The sequence below is a fragment of the Urocitellus parryii genome, chromosome 12, assembly GCF_045843805.1.
Source record: "Urocitellus parryii isolate mUroPar1 chromosome 12, mUroPar1.hap1, whole genome shotgun sequence".
In the NCBI taxonomy this organism is placed as follows: Eukaryota; Metazoa; Chordata; class Mammalia; order Rodentia; family Sciuridae; genus Urocitellus; species Urocitellus parryii.
In genome coordinates, this window is record NC_135542.1 from 50239124 (window position 1) to 50260830 (window position 21707).

Here is a 21707-nt window from a genome sequence, read left to right on the forward strand (position 1 = left end):
TTTTCCCAGTGGAGCAGCTTAAAGGGCCACCCGAGGGGTAAGGGAACAGCAGGACCAGTTGCCAAAGATGGCTACTCTGGAAACTCTGGTCCCAGCCAGGGCAACTCAGCCCCACCTGGTCCCTCTTACCACCTTGCTGGGAGCTGCCTCCTCCTCCCCAGAGATCTCTCCACCTGAGAGTATCAGGGCCGGAGCTCCAGGCTTGGGAAGCCCTGGCCAGGCTGCCCCTAACTATGGCAAATGGCTTCGAGAACAAACTGCCCAGTGAGTGGCACATGAGTGACTCAGCCCACTGGGTTCCATCTCCAGCAGGGACACCTGTCCACCTGAATGTGGGCCTGGCTGTGCTCTTTGAAGTCAACCTCAGAGGGTTTCGGGGTGAGCTGAAGAGCTCACATGTACAAGAGATCCACCATAGTCAGTCTCTATACCGCCACCATCCTGGAGGCGACCGATTTGGTAAGAAGGGAACCCACCACGGCGAATGGTACTTTCTTCTAGGTGTCAAGGGCTGTGATGGTCCTGCCCCACCTGACAGGGCGTCCTAGCCCGGATCTCATCCCCACTTGCTCAGCCCCTGTGCCTGCAGACTGGAGAGCCCTACTCTCTTGGAGGCCTCGCCTTCCCTGGGTCACTTTAGCTGCCCTTCTCTGGAGCTTCCCCAGCTCACTTAGGTCCTTCCTGAGGTGGAGAGCCCAAGTGCAGGAGCTTTCCAGATGGGAGGAGGACAGGGAACTGGGGTTGACACTGGTCAGGCAAGGCCTGCGCAGCAGCAGGAGATGCAGGTGCCACGGCTTCTAAGAGGCCAAAACCTGTGGGTACGAAGGGCTTACTGGAGGTGGCCCAAGAGCATGTGACGCTGGGGAAGGAGTCAGGGAGGGACACAAGTGGATAGAGGGATTTTTTTGAAAAGCAAAATGTCGGTTCTGAGAACTCACTGGAATGTCCCCGTGAGCAGCTAGCCAGGGTGGCCTCCAGCTGCTCCCTTTCAGGAGCCTTAGTGTCTGACAATAGCCCTGGCACCGATCCTGTGGTGCCATCACTGGGGCCCGTGGCATCGCCTTCCCTTCCTTCCTCTCCTCATTCCCAGTGGCCAGCAGCACAGGCCTTGCCAATCTGAACCTCCACTGCCACTCCCTTGAGACCCTGGGGTTGTTTTGGGGGTCCCCCACCCTCTCTTCCATGCTCTGGCTGCATGAGCTCCACTGGGCTCCTGGATGCCAGAGTCAGCCTCCCCAGACACCCCCACACAGCTTCACAGCCCCTCCTAACCTTCCTGATAGACACGCGCTTCTGAAAGAATAAGAAGAGTGAAACTCAGGCTGCTGGCTAACTCCCTTTCTAACCTGGACTGGACACAGTGTTAAAAAAATAACCCCCAGTGCACCAGGACGGCCAGGCCCGTCAGCTCTCGTGCCTGCCTCTGGCCTCCCCACAATGCACCAGCCCACATGCACTCCTTCCTCACACCTTGCTCAGCAAGGTCACAGCAGGTGTCTGTCACTTCCCCGCTTAAGTGCCACACTCTTTTTTTTTTTTTTAACCTCTGAGCTACATCCCAAACCCTTTAAAAAAAAAGAAAAGAAAAAAAAATTATTTTTTAGTTGTAGTTGGACGCAATACCTTTATTTTACTTATTTATTTTTATGTGGTGCTGAAGATGGAACCCAGGGCCTTGCCCGTGCTAGGGGAGCGCTCTACCGCTGAGCCACAACCCCAGCCCCATCCCAAGCCCTTTTTATTTTGAGCTAAGTTCTCACTAAGTTGCCCAGAGTGGCCTTGAACTTGTGATCCTCTTGCCTCTACCTCCTAAATCACTGGGATTACAGCCCACCACCCTCTTTTAAGGCCCTTGGTACTGGATCCCAGTGGTGGGGGTAGACTTGACTGCTCAGGCTGGGGAATCTGCAGGGAAGAGTGCAAAGTCTCGACCCTCATGAGCTACAGTTTCTTCACACCACAATGTGAGAAGACAGGAGAGAAGGCAGCAGTGAACTGACCCTGCTGCAACGAGAGAACCTGTCTTAAGAAGTTTGGGGCCTGTCTCGCTTCGGCAGCACATATACTAAACAAGAAGTTTGGGGCCTAAAAACAAGGGGGTTCCAAGTTAAAAAGTCACAACTGAACAGGTTAGTGCAGGAGCAATTCTGGAAAGAAGGGGATTTGCGCTCTGTGTTAACCTGGAGAAGAATTAAAAGGTCCTATTAGGTTAGAAAATTTGCCCATACTATAAACTTTTTTTTTCTGTACCAGGGATTGAATCCATGGGTGCTTAACCAATGAGCCACATCCCCAGCCCTTTTTATTTCGAGCCAAGTTCTCACTAAGTTGCCCAGACTGGCCTTGAACTTGAGATCCTCCTGCCTCAGCCTCCTGAGCTGCTGGGATTACAGGAGTGCGTCAACAGACCAAGCCCGTACTATAGACTCTTAAAAGTTGAGTGAACTGCTGAGCTGACCTAAGTGGGAGCTCATGGGTTCCCAAGCCTCCAGCAGATGGCTTCTGAGTCTTCTGCCCTGACAGGGGTCAGTTTTGCCCTGGCAGACTCCCCTCCTCCTGGTGTGCTAGAGGGTGGGAGGTGGAGTAAGGAACCCCAGCTCAGCTGAGCTCAGCGCCAGCTCCCAGTCCCCTCCTGCCCTTTCTGGGCTATTCTTAGCAAGAGGTGACCTCAGAATGCTCCCTCCAAGCAAAAATAACCCTAGAGGAAGTTGGTGGGTATAAATCTTCAATGACAAAACGCGTACAGCTAGTGAGCAAGGCAGGTCGCTCCCCAGGGTCTGTGGTCAAGGGCAGAAACTGTCCCTCATAAGCTCCAGCTGGAACCACCTATGAAGGACAAAAGGTTTTGAAGTGCTGTCTGGGCTTGTGACCAGGCAGGAACCGGCCTCTGACAGCTTCACTTGTCACCCTGCAACATCTCGGGCGCTGCTGGATAAGAAGATGCCCCTTCCTGCCCACGCTGACACATGCAGGCCGGTCCCCTCCTCCTCTTCATGGGCACTGGCCAGCCTGCAGTCCCTGGTCCAGGTGCCAGTTCTCTTCCTAAGCCCCGCCCAGCCTTGCAGCTGGCTTCCTGTTTCCTGTTGTCGGCAACATCCTGGCTCTGCAGCCAGAGCTGCCAGCAAGCCGGGCGCTGCCTGGGGTTAGGAGGCCCACTCTCAATCCTCAAGCCACTGCAGCCTTCCCCACTTAAACATGGGCTTCCTGGCATGTGGTCTGGTCACCTATATTTTTCTTGGTATGCACAGTTCTGTGCACTTTTTTTTTTAAACCTCCTTGCATTTGTACACTAACTTACCCTTTGGGAACCCAGTCAGCCAGGCTGAGTGGCTGTAGTGGTAAGGAGGAGAGAGCACTGTGAGCCCCGCAGTTGGGAGGCATGGAATTCAAGTCCTGAATCCTCTCTGAACCTCAGCCTCTTCATCCAAATGTTGGGATGGTAATGATGGAGATCCCATAAGCCTTCATTCATGATCTGTGTCCTCAGGGGGGTGACTAGGCAAAGGGCACGACACCAAGGGTCAAAACTAGCAGAAGGGACAAGCTCCCTCCACCTGCCTTTCAGATTCTCTGAGGTAAAAGGCCAGGTTTTGGTTTTAGATTTTTTAAAATTCTCTAGCCACTGAGAAGTTAGACTTTTTGTAAAATCGAAGTCAGGCACAGGGATGTGGCAACAATAGCAAACTGATTAAGAAAGCTCCTGGGGCTGCAGTTGGCTCAGTGGTGGGACGCTTTCCCAGCTGCACGGGTCCTGACTTCATCCCCAGTACCCCCAAAACCAAACTCCTATATACTCATTCTTGAGTTCTGTACGGACAGGTAACCAAACAGCACTTCTCCACGTGAGGTCTAGACCACTGCTGCCAGCACCCGGTCCCTGGACTTGTCACTTGTCTTTGATTCCTCAGCAGTTCATTTGTACTAACTTACAGACAGGGCAAGAAGGGAGAGGCCAGAGTGGGTGACAGTGGCTGAACGGGGCTTCATTTTCGAGCCAGGCTTTGGCGGGTGATGGCTCTGGGGCAGGCTGAGACCAGGGAAGGCTCAGAACAGGAGGGGCAGCAGGGGAAGTGAGCCAGGCGCGTTCAGCAAGAAGATGTGGTTTCTGTGGCCAAAGAGGAGGTACTGGGCACTGGTGAGGGTGGTGGGGGGCAGGAGAGATCAGATAATAATGAGCTGCAATGCCAGACAGAATATTCCAGATCTTGTCCCATAAGAAAGTCCCTAGGACCTGTGAACAGAGATATGCTGGGCAAGATATTTAATATGACTGTGTGGCCTCTTCTTTCTAGCACAATAGATTGGAAGATAAATCTTTTTTTTTTTTTTTTTTTTTTTTTTTTTGTACTAGAGATTGAGCCCAGGGGCCTAAGGACATTTAACACTGAGCTAGAGATACACCAACAGCCCCTTTTGTTTTTTTATTTTGAGATAGGGTCTCACTAAGTTGCTTAAGGGCCTCACTAAGTTGCTGAGGCTGGTCTCCAACTTGTGATCCTCCTGCCTCAGTCTCCTGAGTAGCTAATAGGTGTGTGCCACAGGACCCTGCTGGGAAGATAAATCTTTTTCTGGGTTTCTCCCCTACCTTGTGGTAGGTGCTCAGTAAGTGCAAAGTGTTCCTTGTGAGGGGAAGGAATGGGTGGGGGGTTCTAGAAAGCATGCTGTCCTGGGCACCCCAGGGACAGGTGGAGCTGGTTTGGGAGAGGGTGTAGCTAGAAGGCCAGCACAGCAGCACCCATAGTAGCATCCTGCTGAAGGCACAGACAGGCCTTGGGAGCAAAAGGAGGAGCAGTCCAAGACTTCTCAGCCTTGGGGCTGGAGAGGATGCTGGTGATATGCCTTGTCCCTCCCTGTCCAGCGTGGACAGTACAAAGTCGGCACAAAGGATCCCCCTGCTGACCCCATCAGGGCTAGCTGAGCTCCCTGCTCTCTCTGGGCTTAGTCCTAATCAGCTACTGTAATAGTCCCTGGCAAAGCTATTCTCAGGGCCACAGCTGCACCAGGACCCAGCGACACTCCCCCTGCTGCGCTCCTGGGGAGGGGAGGAGGCCCAGAGCAGCGCCTGCCCTCCCAGGTGCTGTGTGCTGAGGCCCTAGTCAGGACCCAGCAGTCCAGACACGGGCCAAAGGCTGCCCCCTGGCTGCAGGAAGAATTTCCCCTGCAGGCTCCCAGGGAGAGAGGTGCTGCCGGTGTTCCCTGGCTGTGGTTCCTCCATGAGTCCTCTCCAGCCACTGCCTCCCAGGAACGCCCCTGCCCAGGGCCTTTCCTGAGAGTCCTGGCAGCTGCACGTCTCACCTAGGACACGGCTGGACCAGGACTCACAGGATGCACATCACCTCCCGTGGCGGCTGCTCAGGGGCTAAAGCTGGGCCCCCCTCCAAGGCCTGCACCCCAGTCTGTGGACACTGGTCCCTGCCGTGGTGCAGGGACTTATTGCACTGCCAGCTTAGCGTGTTTGGAATCAGCTTTACTGTTTGCTTGTTTGTTTTGGTTTTTGGTGCTGGGGATCGAACCCAGGGCCTTGTGCATGCAGCTTTACTGTTTGCAAAGTACCCCCGTAGGCAGACACGGCAAGTATTATTTGCAGCCCTTTTTTACCAATGAGGAAGCAGCTCAGAGAGGTTAAGTAACTTGCTCAAGGTTAGGCAGCTGGGAAGTAGTAAATTCAAGTGCTGTTTCTTCTGTGAAACTGATTTCTGTGGCCTCTTAAAGAGGAAAGGCTGGTCAAGGGCAGGCCTGGCATTGCTGAGCACCAGCTGGGTAGTGCTTCAGCCCATTTCATTGTCACTGTAGTCTACAAGGAATGCATCCTTATCACCCCTATTTTTCACAGAAGAACCTGAGATTTGGACCTCCTTCATGGTCACAGGTAGTGAGCTGTGGAGCTCGGGTTTGAACCCTGCTGGATGCCAAAGATGGTGTCTCTCCTGTGCTGGAACCCACTCTTCTTCCCCCTCGTTGTCCATCTGTGGGCCATTTCCTGTGCCCTCTGACCCTTCTCAGTGATGCCTTCCCTCTGATTTCAGAGACTTACAAATTGGAGTCAAAGGGTTGCTGGGTGTTTATTTGATACAGGTGGTGGCTCTTGTTCCCAGCAACTAGATGGGGAAAAGGAAGTTAGCTCTGCAGGTCTCAGCTGAGCCTCAGGAGGCAGGCAGGGCCCACGGGGAGCCAGGTGTGGACTCTGACTCCAGCCTGGCTCCCCACGCACCCACCCACCTTCTCCTCCAAGGTGCCCTGTGGCAGAAGAGTGTGCAGCAGCCTCCCAGGAACTGGCCAGTATTGCCCGCTGCAACTGGGAATTCCTTTGAAGTCCCAGTTTATCTTTCATTGCCATGTGAACTTTTCATTCCAAGCCATACAACACCCATGTTGGTTTAATGTTAAAGTGTTTACAGGTGCTTAATTCTACCCCTCTTGCCCACTCGAGCAGATTGGTAGTGGTGCACTCTATCACGTGGCAGGTGCCCAAATCTCCCACGTCTAAGAACCTACCTCCCCAACTCTGCTGTGCTCTCCTGGGCTCCCGGCCCTGCTGAGAGCATTTCCTTGAAGGGCTGAGTTACACAGCCAGAGCCCCTGACTCCCCCTCACCTTCTTGCTCCAAGTTTACCATTCTCAGCTAGAAGGGACTAAAAGAAAGGAACCAGCTGTCTTTGGTGCTGGGAAATAATTATCCACCTCTGAGTTTAAGCCCTCAGGGAGGCAGACCCTCCAGCCCACAGCCTTGCCCTTCGAGCTCCCTTCATCTTGGCAACCCCAGCACTCCCCCATACCTCAGCGGAGCCTGGTGCTTGCAGGGCAGCCTTGCAGCCTCCACCCCTGCGGGACTTCAACAGCGCCCCGGAGCTCCTCTTACAAAGAAAGGAGCTCAGCCTGGGTCCTCTCCTCTCCCTGAACAGATGCCCAATCTCAGGTCCCACTTGGAGTCCTCCTGTTGGAGTCTGAGGCCCAGGGTGGGTGTGTGGATCATAGGGAGGGCCCGAGCAGCCAGGCCAGGGGCTCAGTCCAGTCCGGGGAATCCAGCAGACTCTTTGCTGCTCTTCCAGAGGGAGGCTGGGAGTCGGGGGCCTGTTTGAAATCCCAGCTCCAACACCCACCAGCCAAGCTCCCTGGCCTTGTGGGACCTCCAGTTCTCAATACTAAATAGGGAACTGTGCGGGTGGCTGTGGGATTAAAGAATGGGGAATGTGAGCGAGCTCTGGAGCTCACTTAACATCCGCGGGTCCTTGCAGGATGTACATCACTGCTACCCAGGTCGTGTGTGTGTGTGTGTGTGTGTGTGTGTGTGTGTGTTGGGGGATGCGTGGGACAGGACACTCACAGGTGGGTGCTTCCGCTTCCGGCCAGGCCTCCCCACCTTCCGGGCCGTGGCACTGGGCTCCTGGCGCTCCTCCTTGCCACGAGGCTCCTCCTGTTCTTCTCCCTCCTGTGGGCACAGACGACACAGCCAGTGAGCCAGAGCTAATCTAAGAGGCACTTCCTTCCAGAACCATCTGGGCTGGCTCTGGCCTCCTCCTATCCCATCCCCATGACAGCCACACTCCCAGAGCTGTGCCCTGCTGCCTGCCCCCACAGGGTGAGCGCCACCTCTGGCGGTCTGGCAAAGCTGGTGCCACCCTGAGTGCCACACTTAAATGTATCTGGGGGGATTTTCAGGGGACCCCGCTGTCTCAGCAAAGCACTATTCCCTCTTGTGATCACAACCTCTCAACCACGAGATCATAACACATGCATTGATAAAGGATTTGTTTCTGAATTAGGAGCTTATTTATATGAAAAAAAAATCTTACACAAGTACAAAAAGTCAATGAGTAACCTATTTAATGAATCTCCTGAAAAGTATAAAATCACACGAGAAGTTAAATTGAGTGGTGCCTGTTTATCATGCACACAATACTTGAAGTGAGGGCTACTGTACAGGATGCAGGACTTTTATAGCTGCTGTCAATACCCCTGCCCTGGAGCTGGGCCACGTGGCACTGGAACTGCGCGTTCGAGGCACCCGGGGAGTGTCTCGCGGACCACATCTTGCCTCTTTTTTCGTGACCCTTTTGTCATCCTCCCCCGTGGCAACAGTACCTGTGCAGGGCCAGGCCCTCTTGTTAAGTCTCCTGGGGCAGAGACATAAACCTAGAAAGTCCTGCCTCACTGCTCCAGTCTGGCCACAAACCACCCACAAGTCCCTTCTGACTCAGCCAGGCTCTGGCATGACTAATCACCACCAGAAATAAGGTTGAGGTAGGAGAGAGAGACCCCTGCCCAGCGGAAGGGCAGCAGGCTGCTCCAGGGCCCTGCACGCTGTGGAGCTGAGTTCAGGGCTCTCCCGGGGAACAACCAGCCAGAGAGACAGCACCGCAGGAGAGAAGAGCAGGGCGCCCAGGTTTCCTGGAGATCCAGTTGAGATGGCCCTCGGCTTCCCACTCAACTTTCATTTCCTGTGATTTCAAAATAGCTTGTGGTTTGCCACATTAATGTTCAGGTAATGAAGGGACATGAGAATGAAAACCTCCTGCCACCAACTGCAGACACCAAGCCCAGGGGAAGAGTCTCGCTGGCCCCTCTACCTGTCCCCATCCATTCAAGGCATGTCCACGAGACAGACCATCGCAGCTCAAGTCCTGGGGGCCTCCAAAGACAGGCCGGGGAGGGTGACAGAGGCTCCAGGCCTTGGCACCCAGCGGTGGCCACGGTCATGCTGGAGAGAAGGCCATGCTCTTAAAAGAGATGGAGAACGGTCACCCATGCACTGTGGGAACAAGAAAGGTGACAGCTGCCACCAGAAACCAAAGTCGGCTGATATAATGATGTCAGGACAGAGATGGGGCCAGAGCTCATAATGCTGGCCTTCAGGAGCACTGTCACCAGAATGACACGGCAATGAGCACAAAGGGCCTGGAGAGGGCTGGAGAGGACGATTTAAGGAGCTCAGCCCAGAAGGGGAGGAAGCCAGAGGACAGAAGGGCCTGCACTGTCAGGGTCCAGGGTGGAGGGAGGCGGCCAGAGGGCAGAGGTCCTTGAGGGGTTCCCTTCAGGAAAGCACAGCAGAGGAGCAGTGCGACAGCCAGGCCCAGGGGAGGCAACCCGCTGGAAAGGGAGCTTTTTAGGGCTGGGAAGGCCCAAGCCACTGGAGGTCTGAGGGCATGTGCCTGCGGGAGGCCAGGTGGCTGGATCTGAGCCGCCCCCCAAGATCCCACAGACAGCCCGCTAAGAAAGGATCGTGCAGGGTGGTGCACACCTCCCGTCCCAGCTACTTGGGAGGCTGAGGCAGGAGGATGGCAAATTCAAGGCCAACTGGGCGACTCAGTGAGACCCTGTCTCAAAACAAAAATTAAAAAAGGGCCAGGGGGGGCTGGCGGGGTTGGGTTGGGGCTCAGTGGCAGAGCATTTGCACGTGTGAGGCACTGGTTTAATCCTCAGCACCACTTAAAAATTAAAAAATAAAGGTATTGTGTCCATCTACAAGTAAAAAAAAATATTTAAGACAGAAGTAAAGCACCCCTGTACCAAAAAGGGGGAAATGGGGAGACAAAGGTGTCCATTCTGCCTGCTTCCCAGGTTTCTCAGGAAACAAATGGTTTGTCCCTGATTTGTTTTGTTTCCTGCTGAATCCCCTGAGCCGAGGATAGATTCTGGAAGAACTCCTACTGTCCAGAAATTCTGGGCTTTGAACTATTTTTACAACAAACAACACTTATTACAAAGGGCCTTATTTGACTCTCTCACTTTTATTCTGAACTAATCAGAGATGTGAAAGCCAATTGGAAACTCTGATCAGCAAAAAGAAACCACGGTCACCACACGGCAAGGACTAAAAACAAGTACACTTGATGTTTCAGGACGGGCAAGCCCCAGCTCCCACCGGGCACAAGGGCAAAACCTTTGGGGTCTCTGACCGGCAACCCCACACCATAAGCACCCACTGCCGGTCCTCACAGCACATCTGTCTGTCACACACGCTGTCCAGGCAGGCTGGCAGTGCTCAGCACATTTTTTCCCCTGTTGGATTCAATACAGGGCAATCCAACCCAGGAAGAAGGGGCGGAGCCCCCATGCGAGGCCACCTCTCCAGGGTCCCGCCCTGTCCAGAGAGGTGGAGAACACCAGGCAGGGTGCTGTGTGCCCAGCATGAGGCAAGGTGCACTCAGGTCACGTGCACCTCTGGGTTAGACCAAGTCTCCATGGGACCCTTGCTCAGAATTCACAGCCAGGTCTGGCCCTTGCCCTTTGCATTTGGCCCTGAAGCACAGCTTTATGAAAAGCACATTATCTTCTGCCAACGCGTCATTCTTCCATGATGGAGCCCAAGCACAGGGCAAAGTGGAAGGAGACCTTGGGGCTCTGGGCCTGCTGTGGTTCACGCTGCCGGGCAGGGGCTGATGCTCCGAGCAGGGTGAGCAGATGGCCGGGGCCATGCCCTCAACGGCTCCACGGAGGCGTATCAACTGGTTTATTTTCACATCTGTCACGGGGTCTGTTTTATTCAATATCTTTGCTGATGGGTTGAGCAAAGGAATGTAAAATATGCTTATCAAATCTGCAAGTAGTACTGAGTTAAGAGGCATCACTAACACTGTGAAATAGAAGAATCTGATCCACAGCAACTTGAGCAGCTGGGAAGCAGCAACGCGTTTAGCGGGAACAGATTTGGGGCCAGGTTGGTTTCCTCGTCTGTCAAGTAAGGGACTGAATTAGCCCTTCCAGCAGCAGTGAAGGAGGAGGACTAGAGACAGGTGGGCGGGGATTTCTGCTCTGCCCTCTCCTTACTAGTCACTTCAAGCTCCTTCTTCTCTCTGTGCCTTGTTTTCTTCATCCATAAATTGGGGGTAATGATACTTCACAGCAGCGGGATACGTACGAACGGAGGTAATCAATCAAAAGCTCGCACGTGACAGTCACTCAGAGCTGCTCACTTCCTCCCTGCTCCACGAGGCTGACTAGAACATTTCACACAAGCACAGCACTCCCACCCTCCTCCGGGTCCCTCCCTGCCTCTTGCCATCCCAGCTGGTTGCATGTGCAGCCATCACTCAAGGCTCAGACCCAGCCCAACATCTGGCTGGTGCCATGGCGATAAGATACTCCGCGCACTGGGACGCCTGATCTTTCCAAAATGAAACGCTGATTATGTCACTAAACACAGTGTTAACCCAAGGGGGACCCCAGGGCCTGCAAGTCAGGCCCACTCCTCAGCCCTTGTGCAGGAAGCTCCCCAGGACGTCTGGATCACCTGGGCCTCCTCTCCAAGCGGGCCCAACAGACTGCAGCGGGTGCAAGAGCAGCTGCTCCCCCTGGCCCGTGGGCCGACTGTTTCCTCTGCCACCTTCCCCTCAGGCTTCCCAGCAAACCCAGACTCCCCTTTCCAGCCTTGCATCCCTTCCCCTGCACCCCCTTCCCATCCCCTAGCTAGACCGGCCTGATAAACTGCTCCTCTCCCCCAGCACCCCATCCTGCATTCCATCTCAGCACTGCGCTGGCCAGGCCATGAGCTCCTCCACAGAGGTGACAGGCCTTCACACGGCATCCACACTGCCCCGTCTGATGCATGCAGCATGAGACAGACAGTCCAAAACACTGGATGAGTGGCTGTCGCAGAGTAGGTGCTCAATAAATAACTGAGTCTGTACACACCGATGAGGAACATGAACAAGTACACAAACCCAAGCAAATACAGTGTGCCTGATTTGCCGGCGCTACTCAGAGCTTTACATCTCCAGAATCAGGAAACGGGATGACTAACTCGTACTTTCTAGGCTTAAACGCAATTGTCACTTTACATTTATGTAATTCTTTATGGCTTTCAAAGCACCTTCACATTTGGGTGCCTCTTAGATGAGGTGGTTCCCATCAGCCTCTGTCTAAACTTCTGAGGCTATGATCTGACCTACATTTCAGCGCAGCTCACTGGATGGATTATTTTAAGCCACATACAACTTCTCATTCTGATGAGCTGGGCTATGATGATAATAATCTCTCACATTGGTACAGTATAGGGTAATTAACAAAGCATTTCCACGTATGTTGTTTCATTTTATTCTTACGCTTTACAGCAAGCAGAGGTGGTATTACTTTTTTCCATTACATAAATGGGAAATGAAGCCCAGAGAGGTTATCTGACTCTGAGAGATCAGAGGACTAGGAGGCCTTCAGAACCAAAATTCAAATCTTTTCAGGGCTCGGCCTTGAAAATTGCAAATCGTGTCACTACAACCCACCATGCTGTGTTACACACACACACACACACACACACACACACACAAGACACAAACATGCAGGGAATGCAAGGGGAGGGCAGCCACCAGGCCCATCATGCCAGTCCCCTCCCTTAAGAGATATATGTCCCTCAGGATCTTTGCCCAGAGACAGTCAGAGAGACATGTGTGCTCCCTTCAATATTTAAACCGGATGCTACTGACCCGGCATCCGCTGAGCAGATGTCTCAAGTTGGTGTTTGAGTCGAGGGGATGAACTTGCCGGATCTAGTCAGCCACTTGCCCGGGGTCCCCTGGGACAAGAGGCACGTACAGCCTCTGCCAGCTAGCTGGCTGGCCTCCCAGTGACTGTCTGTGGTTGTGGAATTCAGCGAAACGAATTGGCTTCTGCAGCTCACGGAGCCCTGGGCTGCCTGAGCACCAAGTTGCAGGAGCCACCCCCTCGGGATCTTGGACTCACATAAAGCACGTGGGACATGGGCAGACACTCACATACAGGCGTGCCCAGGCCCACACTGCAGAGGTGGCTCTGGCTAGAGAGGCCAAGGGCAGAGGCTGCAGTGGTTGAATTAGGAATCGCTGGAGAAAGCTCACTTCCACAGCCCTCTAAACCCTTGCTTTACCTGACCTCAGTCACCCCCCAAAGCTCATCAGGCCTTTATTTCAATTATTCAATAAATTCAGCAAACATGCCAAGGGCGGTGGCCAACAGCTGTAATCCCAGCTACTCAGGAGTTTGAGGCAGGAGGGTCAAGTATAAGGCCAGCCTCAACAATTAACAAAGGCCCAGAATGCAGCTCACTCATGGAACGCATTGCCCAGCATGCACGCACACACCCCTGGTTCAGTTCCCAGCACTCCAAAAACATAAAATTCTGATGATGATGGTATTAAAAAATTCAGCAAAGATTCATTGGCTTCATATTATAACTACCAATGGACATCATCGCTTTGCCCGAAGGCCACAGTCCTGGAGGGCAGGGATCATGTCTTAGTAGACCCTTTGAGTCCCTCAGAGCTTCTAAGTACATGCACACAGCAGGTGCCTTATAAATGCTAAATGATTGAAAATGGTCATGCCTGCTGACTTCCACAGGTCACCCCACCTCCTTCCACAGCTGCCTCCTTGCTTGGAGGCACCCCACCTTGCTTGGAGGCACCCCAACTCCCTCACAAGTTGCCTCCTTGCCTTTGTTAAAACATCATCCGGTCTTGTTTTATTGACTACCTGGACAATAAATGTACAAAGTTGCTGAGTGAACTGCCTGAATATTTTCAGCCTTTGTTACAGCATTAGAATAGTTTACAGTGTTTACCTATACTGTTCTGCAGCAAATACAATGCACGTGGGGTGGGGGCCCTCACATTATTTTGGAAAGAAAATAAACACAGAGTGGGCAGGGCCTCACCCCCCACACACACACAAGAGGCCAAACACAGGGGTGTGCTCAAAAAAAATCATTGAGTGCCTACTGTGTACTGGATAAAAAGGTAAGGAAACAAACGGAACTCAGTCTAGAGGGAGAGACAATACTAAACAAGACCCAGCTGAGCCATGCTGAGGGCCAGAGGGGAGCGTGCCCACTGCTTGCTGGCAGCCAACTCCATGGGCACCCGGCCCGTTCCCGTCCACTCCTTCAACAGCCCACCCAGACTCTCTGCTGGCCTTGCTCTACAGAGGCAGACCAGAAAAAACTACCTCGTTTTTTGAGACACTTGCCAAGTATGTTAACCTGGCTAAGCCTCTCTTGCTCACCTGTAAAATGGGATAACGACAGCAGGTGCCTCTGGAGGGACTATGAACATTAAATAAAGTTAATTGCGGTGAAAAGGAGACTCCTTTATGAGCCCTTTCCCATGGCCTGTGGCTCAGAGAGGCAGTTACAGGGCAGAATCAGGCCTCCTGGGCCCAGCCCAATTGCTAGAAATTAAGGGCCATTCCCTGATGGTCCAGGGACACCTGCTCCAGTTGGGTCCCCCCCTTCCCCTCTGCACATCTGAGTCCAACCTTTCCCACTCTGTCCCTAGAGGACCCACCTTCTCAGCAGAACATGCTCTGACCCTAACCTGCACATTAAGAGAAGGAGGAATCAAGTGACTGTGGACTTAGCCCTGGCCCCTCACCTGGATCCCTGAAGGTATCCACAGCTCCTGTCATCAGAAGGTGGGTCTCACTGCCACTTACCTTGGTTTTGCTTCTGTTCAATGGGCAAAAGGACCTCAGCCCTCTCGTACCTGTAGACCCAGCAAGAGGAGCTCCCCTCCATGTGCAGAGCTCACAAGGGACTCCAAACCCACAACAGTGACATGCCTATCTGGTTCCCTGAGCTTCCCCACACCACAAAGGGGTAGGTAGGCAGACAGACAGATGGACAGATAAAGTGAAAGTCATCCAAAATAAAGTATAAGGCTAACTTAATATATATACCAGCTCCTTGCGTTAACAGCTCGCTCACAGACACCATCTACCTAAACACCTCAGGCCAGCGAGGAGCCCTCTCCCTGCCCGGCGCTGGCGCTGCTGAGTCATGCACCGGAGGTCAGACTCAAACACGGGTCTGTCTCCAGAGCCCCACTGACCCACCAAGACCGTACCAACTGCAAGGCTAACTGCAGGTGACATTCAATCAGGTCTGTTTCAAGAAATGTCTAGACAATCTGAAACCCAAAATGTAGGTCCTGGGCAGGTCACAAGTGGTCAGTATACATCACAGACCTGTTGAATGTACCTGGGCATCTAATAACTCCATGAGTAAAAATGTACACATCATTATCCATGTGCTGTGTTCCTGAAGGGGAAAATGGCTTTTTCTATTTAAATGTCCCCAAGGTTTGCTTTTTTTTTTTTTTCAGTACTGCAGTCCTCAGGGCCTCCTCGCACACACTAGGCAAGCCACAGAGTTTCAGCCCCAGCTGTTTTCTTAAATTTTGAGACAGGGACTTGCTAAGTTGTTTAGGCTGGCCTGGAACTTTCGATCCTCCTGCCTCAGCCTCCGGAGTAGCTGGGGTTACGGGTGTGGGCCACTGCGCCTGGCAGGGGGAAGGAAGTCTTTTAAAAGACTCCAGTGACTAGCCAGCCCCAGGTGACTATGCAGGGGCATCTGAACGCAGTAAAGCCAGATCCTGCCCGGGAAGACTGCTTTCCTGCAGACCTGTGGACCTGCAAGAACCCCTGAGATTGGAGCTGGTGGAAACCCTGCCCAGGGACGCCCTTGAGCTTGGGTACCAGGGCAAGGAAGTGCTCAGGGCCCAAGGGAAATCAATGCTTGCCAGCCCTCTGGGCTGGACTTTGACGGGGAAGGGAAGGAAGGAGTTCCAGCCCCAGGCTGAATGCACGTGTGTGGTGTGTGTAGACAGGCACGCAGGCGCTCCTGCATGCTCCCAGCACAAGGACACAGCCCTGCTGCCTCTCTACACAGCAGGACAGGGCACGGGTGTGTGTCGTGGGGCAAGTGCCCCAGAGTCCCTGCCCACTGCTGCATGGCCCAGCTGTCTTGGTATCTTCCTAGCCCCTGTCCTTTGCAAGGCCCTCTGAGAGTGCTCATCAGTCCACCGTCGATCTGTGGAGCCTACTATCCCTTTCCCTGGAAAGGCATCTGAGTCTGAAGGAATAAAGAGGGAGGGAGAGAGGAAAAGAGAAGAGAGGAATGGAGAGGGGAATGGTAAGAAGCACTGTGTCCAAGGTGTTCAATCAAAAGAACCTATGGGGAGCAGATGTGCACATGTGCAGACACATGCAATCCTGCACATGAGCCTGAATATATGAGCTCCTGCTGCAGGCGAAGTGCCCTCAATGTCCTCCTCCACCCCACCCCAGGGCAAAGCATGCTGCACAGAGACAGGCTTCTCTGAACACCCTTTCAGTCTAAACAAATACCCTTGAACCTGTAGCACCAGAAACCCGAGCAGGACTATGGTGCATCACAGCGGAGTGGCACTGTCCATGCCATTCCCTTTCACACAAGAGGCATCCAGAAGGGCACAGAAACCAACAGCAAGGTTGCTGGGTTCCAACCTCTGTACTACCTCCTATAGCTGTTTGACTTTAGGCAAGTGACTTAACCTCTCTGAGACTCAGTTTAGACCTTCGTAAGAAAGAATAATAAAAATAATAGTGCCTACCTTATCGGGCAATTATAAGAATTAAATAAGAGGCTTGGCGCCATGGCACACGCCTATAATTCCAGTAGCTCAGGAGGCTGAGTCAGGAGGATTTCGAGTTCAAAGCCAGCCTCAGCAACTTAGAGAGGTCCTAAGCAACTCAGTGAGACCCTGCCTCTAAATAAAATACCAAAAAGGGCTGGGAATGTAGCTCAGTGGCTAAGTCCCTCTGGGTTTAATCCCTAGTACCAAAAAAAAAAAAAAAAAAAAAAAGAAAAGAAAGAAAGAAAGAAAATTAAATAAGGAAATGCACATACAGAATACCCAGCGGTCAGTGCTCAGTACGTCTTGGCCATTGTTTCTGAGGTAGAGGAGAGAAGAGGGCCTTAAGACTGGGGGGATGGCCAGAGGATCTGCACTCCGGCCAGCTCCAATGCGTCTGTGGGGATCTGAAGAGATCCCCGAAATGTTCTCGGTCCCCTGTCCTGCTCCACTTGCTCCTTGCCCTCTCTTCCACACAGGGCTGGCCCTCTACCTCCAGGTCCCCTCTAAGCGGCTGGCCTCTACTTCTTGCTTCCTGTCCCGTTCCCCTCAAGGCCAGGCTCCTTCCCTCTGCCCTGTTACATTTACCAACAGACTCACCCTGACCCCAACCCCAGACATTGCCCCCTCAGCCTGCTCCCCCTGCCCACCCGTGGATGGCAGGGGTGGGCTGGCAGGTGCTGGGGGGCACTTATATGCCTGGACCTGCCCGGGCACCCCCCGCCAGCGTGTCCACTTTGGCTCCTTGCCCCACCTTCCTCCCTCGGCCCTAGTAACGACTCCCCTGTGGCGGGGTGGCAGCCACTCTCATCTTTCTTTCCATCGTATCCATAAAACACTTCCTGAGCACACACCGTGGGCTACTGTGGGCCTGGGGACTCCTACAGAAGAAAGGGCTGAGACCCCACTCCCCAGGGGCACCAGACACTACCCACACCAGTCATCCTCAACTGTTGGTGGCCACAGACCCCCTGCTTAAAACCTGGACAGTCAGAGTTCCTGACTCAGCAGGCCAGGGGTGGGCCTGAACGTCATCTTCAACGCCCTCCAGGTGGTGCGGATGAGGCTGGTCACATTTTGATCACGGCTGTCCACCGCAAGCTGTGATCCAGGGCAGATGGAAGCCAGCGCTCCAGGGCATTCAAGATCCGGACAAGGCCCGCAGGCAGAGGGGACAGCGTGAACAAAGGCCTGGCACCCAGGAAGCACTCAAGTGGTATCTGGAGGCGGGACTGGGACAGGCTGGAAGGGCAGGTGGAGCCGGTGATGGAGGGGCCAGTGGGCAGCCGCACCCCTTCTCTCTGGCTACCCAAAGAACTCCTCTGTGCCAGGTGCCCCCGACAGCTTCACCAGGCTCTTGGGCTACAGACCAACCCATGTCTCCCCTCTGCAGCACCCTGCCCCAGGGCTGGCTTTAATGGCAGCTGGCAGTGTCTCTATCCCCCCGCCCCAGGCAGCTCCCTGGCTCTGCTGGAGCCAGCCCAGAGGTGCCATAGAGGTGTGCCAGGTGAGCCAGCATGGTGGTGGGGAGGAGGCACACAGTGCCCCGGCGCTTGTCTACCTGGATCACTGCCATCTTTTGGCATGATCACCTGCCCTGCTGCCTGTGAGTGCGCCTGCTTTATCGGCACCAGCATCTGGAGCTGGGGTGTGTTTGTTGCCATTGGAGCCAGAGCAGTTACTATGGGTAGATAATAATAGCAATCGTAATCCTTCATAATTGGACCAGACTTTGCTGTCTGCAGGGCACTTCCATGCCCATGACCTCATCTGACTTCCACAATCGCCCTGTAAGACAGGTGAGGCTAGAGTTACTATCCCCATTTTCCAGCTGAGCAAACACAAGCCCAGATGGCCTGAAGTCACTTCTCCCGTAAGTGGCAGACTTAGGATTGGGCAGGGGACTTTTGACTCCTGGGGCGGTGCTCCTTCTCTATCCATAACTGTCACAACGCAGAGCTGATCTGCTGTTGTCTGGGGGGATGGGGGAGGAGAGCTCTGTGGTCCGGTCACAGGAGGAGTCTGTCCACCTGTGGGGGATGGCTGGCCAGTAACTGCAGGAGCACTGGTATGAAGGTGTGCTAACATCTGTCAGGACATGGGACTCAGGGTAGGAGGAGGCTCAGAGCCACCCAACCACTAGGGAAATGAAACCAGACCCCAGGAGGGGAAGGAATCATCCAGAGCCACAGCCAGCCCTGAGCAGAGGTGGACCCAGGTCCCTGACTTTGCGGCTGCAAGCTCCAGGTGTCTGTGCTGCCTGAGTCCTGAGCAGGAGCACCCTGGGGAGCCAGGTGGCTGGTACTTGTCTGGAACCCAGTGACTACAGAGGCTGAGGCAGGAGGATTACAAGTTTCAGGCCAGCCCAGGAACTTAGCAAGACCCTGTCTCAGAAAATAAAAAGGGTTGGGATGTAGCTCAGTGCCAGAGCACCCCTGGGTTCAACTAACAAAAGAGAAAGGAAGGGTACTCCGAAAGGTCTGTAGGACCACCTGGACTGTCAGTTCTTTGCTTGTGGGATTAGAAAGAAGGGAATGGACCTGTAGTCCCAAGAGCCCTGCACAGGGCCACAGCACACACTGATGCCCCTGCATGCTCTGCCTGACTGTGCCCACACACCCCTGGGACTCAGCAGGGTTCTAGGCTAGGAATTCCTGGCCTCATGTGCACACGTGTGTGTGTGTGTGTGTGTGTGTGTGTGTGTGTCCCCACAGCAGGAACCATGCAGGTGGCCTTGGAAGGGCTCAGATCCGGGGGGGCAGGAGACCAGGCTCTCATTTGGACCCACCACTGACTAGCTGGGCTCAGTGTCCCTATCTGGACATCAGGGCCATCTGTCGTGCCCTGCTTGTTTCAAAGGTTGTCCCTGAGGACAAATGGAACAATGGATGGAAACCACCCAAACCCAGAAACACACTCTAAGAACAAGCAAGTCCAGGAAAGAGGTGAGCGTGAGAGGGATTTCTCAGCATGGCATGCAAGGCAGGCAGAGCTGCCCTCCTTGGGGTGGGTGCCTACTTGGGGCCCCCCATACCTGGTGCCAGGGGTCCACCCTGTGCCAGAAGAACAAACTGCTGCCCCCCAAGAACAGGCCCTGCCACTGCTAGACACCACCCAGCATCCCAACCCTTCAGAAGGCAGAGGGAACTGTGGAGACAGGCCAGGAAGGGCCACTGTGGCTCCCTTGGAGGATGACCACGGAGTTGACGACCCGCTGACAGAGGGAAAAGAGGTCCCAGTGTTGGAGTCAGAAGTCTTTTTTCCCATGGGTGGTCACAGCTTAGGAGGTCCCAAGGCGGCCTGTGAATTCTGATGAAAGCCCCTTCAACCGACTCAGGCTAAACCTGGAGTTCAGCAGAAGAATGATGAGGTTACCCTCGTGGGACTCTGAAAACAGGGGGGCCACCAGCTCCATGGCCAGAAGCTACATCAAAGATCATGCAGTGACACTCTCTCAAGGAGCCCGAGTGTTGGGTGAGGAAACACCACCTCTAAGGGATGCTGCTGTCCCCAGCCACTGAGTATCTGAACACAGCAGTGTGCCTGTGTGGGTGATGGCCCTCGGGAAGTCACTGAGCACCCTGGGAAGCAGGCAGCTAAAACAAAGAGGTGGAGTGACTCACCTGAGGACTCACAGTAACAAAAGGCAGATTCTACAAGGGAGTCGGGCTGTGGGACTCCCTTCAGAGCTGCTGGGATGGGGTTTGAGTCTGTGCCCATCACCACGGCAGCTGAAAGCTGGGGCCCTGGAGCCAGGCTACTGGGTCCAAACTCCTGTCCCACCCCCGGATCTTCACCTCTCCAACCCTCAGCTTCCTCATCACCAAAACAGGGCGTCAAGGGTCCAGACCACCCTGCGGAGGAGAACCAAGGGAACTGCCGGCCTGACCGCACAGGAGCAGCGCTCAGCACAGCCGAGTGGTCACTCTGTGGGGACAGGGTCCTCCTGCTCCCCAGGCATCAGCCAGAGGGTGTCCTGGAGAGCCACTTGCTCACCTTCCGGTCTTCCTCACGCTCCAGAGCGGAGCTGCTGGTGTCCCCGGGGCCGCTGGAGGGCATTGCGGGCAGCTGGGCGCTGGGAGGCAGGCTGGGGCTGCGCGGGGCTGGGGGGCTGCCGGGCTTCGGGGAGGGAATTATCGTGGCCTTGGTCAGCGAGAGTTGAGACTCAGCATAGAGCCCAGCGGGAGCCTCGGGGAGACGCGGCCTCAGTTGGCGTGTGGGTCTGGGCCTCCGTGCCTCCACCTGTGGGGGGAAGAGAGCGTCAGCAGGGTGGCGCACCAGGCCCGCTCCCACCTGAGCCCCGGGGCCAGCCGGGCCTGCGACCCCCTGGCCCTGCTCTCCCCTCGTAGTCTCACCAGCACCTCAGACGCAGGGACACCGAGGCCGACTGGCCGGCCAGCACCTGTGCCCCTCGGGCACCTCCCCACCAGGGTGGCCTCCCGGCTGCTGTGGCCGTGGGTGCCACTTCTGGGACTTCCAGAGGCCTCCTGCCTCCTCCTCCTCTGCTCTCACATCCGTCCTTCCCTTTGAAAGCTTCCCGCACCCCCTCCCACTGCGACAGCCCCGGGAAACCCCAGCCTCCCCAGGCCCCCGGCCCTGCCTTTCCCTTCTCCTCTGTCCTCACCCGACCCCACCCCCACGGCTCCTGCCACGTGGAGGAAGTGAGTGGCAGTCACAGGATGTAGTGAAATGAATGTCACCTCACGTCGGGGGCCAGCGCCTGGGCCAGCGCCTGGGCCGGGGAAAGGGGGGCCTGGCGCAGGCCGGGCTGGCGGTCCAGGGGGCGCCCCGCGGGGCGAGGTGCGGCCCAGGGAGGGTGCGGGCTGCCTGCTGGCCGCCCAGGGACAGGCCCCATCTGCCTGCAGAACTGGTGGGCTCCAGCGAGCCCCAGGCTGAGTTTTAGGGGCTTTTCTTCCTCCCTGTTCCAGGTGTGGGCTTCCAGCCAGTGAAATAACAAAGCCTGGTGCCTGGGCCACAGCTGGGTGGGGGTGCTGTGTCAACCCCCTCCCGCAGGGAGCAGAGGTCTCCGCTCCCACCCCCGGAGACAGCGCCAAGCCCCTGCCTCGAGTGCTGGCCCGCGGGAGGGGACTGGCAACAGCAGGAAAGTGGGAGGCAGGCTGGATCGGGGCCACCCACACCCTTCCCCTTCCAGTTCCCGGCTCTGCTTCCCAGCTCTCCTCCCTCTTGGGCTTTTCCTCCCTTCCCCCTCCAGCCAGGGCTCCCTGGAAAACCAGGAACTGGAGACAGCACAGCCTGGGCTCTCCCATGGGCCCAGCTTCTTCAGGGGGCTGGGTGCAAAGCCTGGGAGGTGGGTGCCCCCTATCCAGCTCTGCCCTGGGGTAGCCTGGGCAA

General features: G+C 54.9%; 1 protein-coding gene across 1 annotated transcript in view; it reads right to left on the reverse strand.

Moving 5' to 3' along the window:
• Window positions 1-20507, reverse strand: part of Dnmt3a (DNA methyltransferase 3 alpha) — a 72705-nt gene extending 52198 nt beyond the window's left edge. The window contains exons 1-2 of the mRNA XM_026415245.2: window positions 20352-20507; window positions 7325-7429 (exon numbers count right to left, since the gene is read on the reverse strand). Coding sequence (XP_026271030.2) covers window positions 7325-7429; window positions 20352-20414 — 168 coding nt within the window. The 5' untranslated portion in view covers window positions 20415-20507. The remainder of the gene's footprint in view (window positions 1-7324; window positions 7430-20351) is intronic.
• Window positions 20508-21707: the final 1200 nt, after the last annotated feature.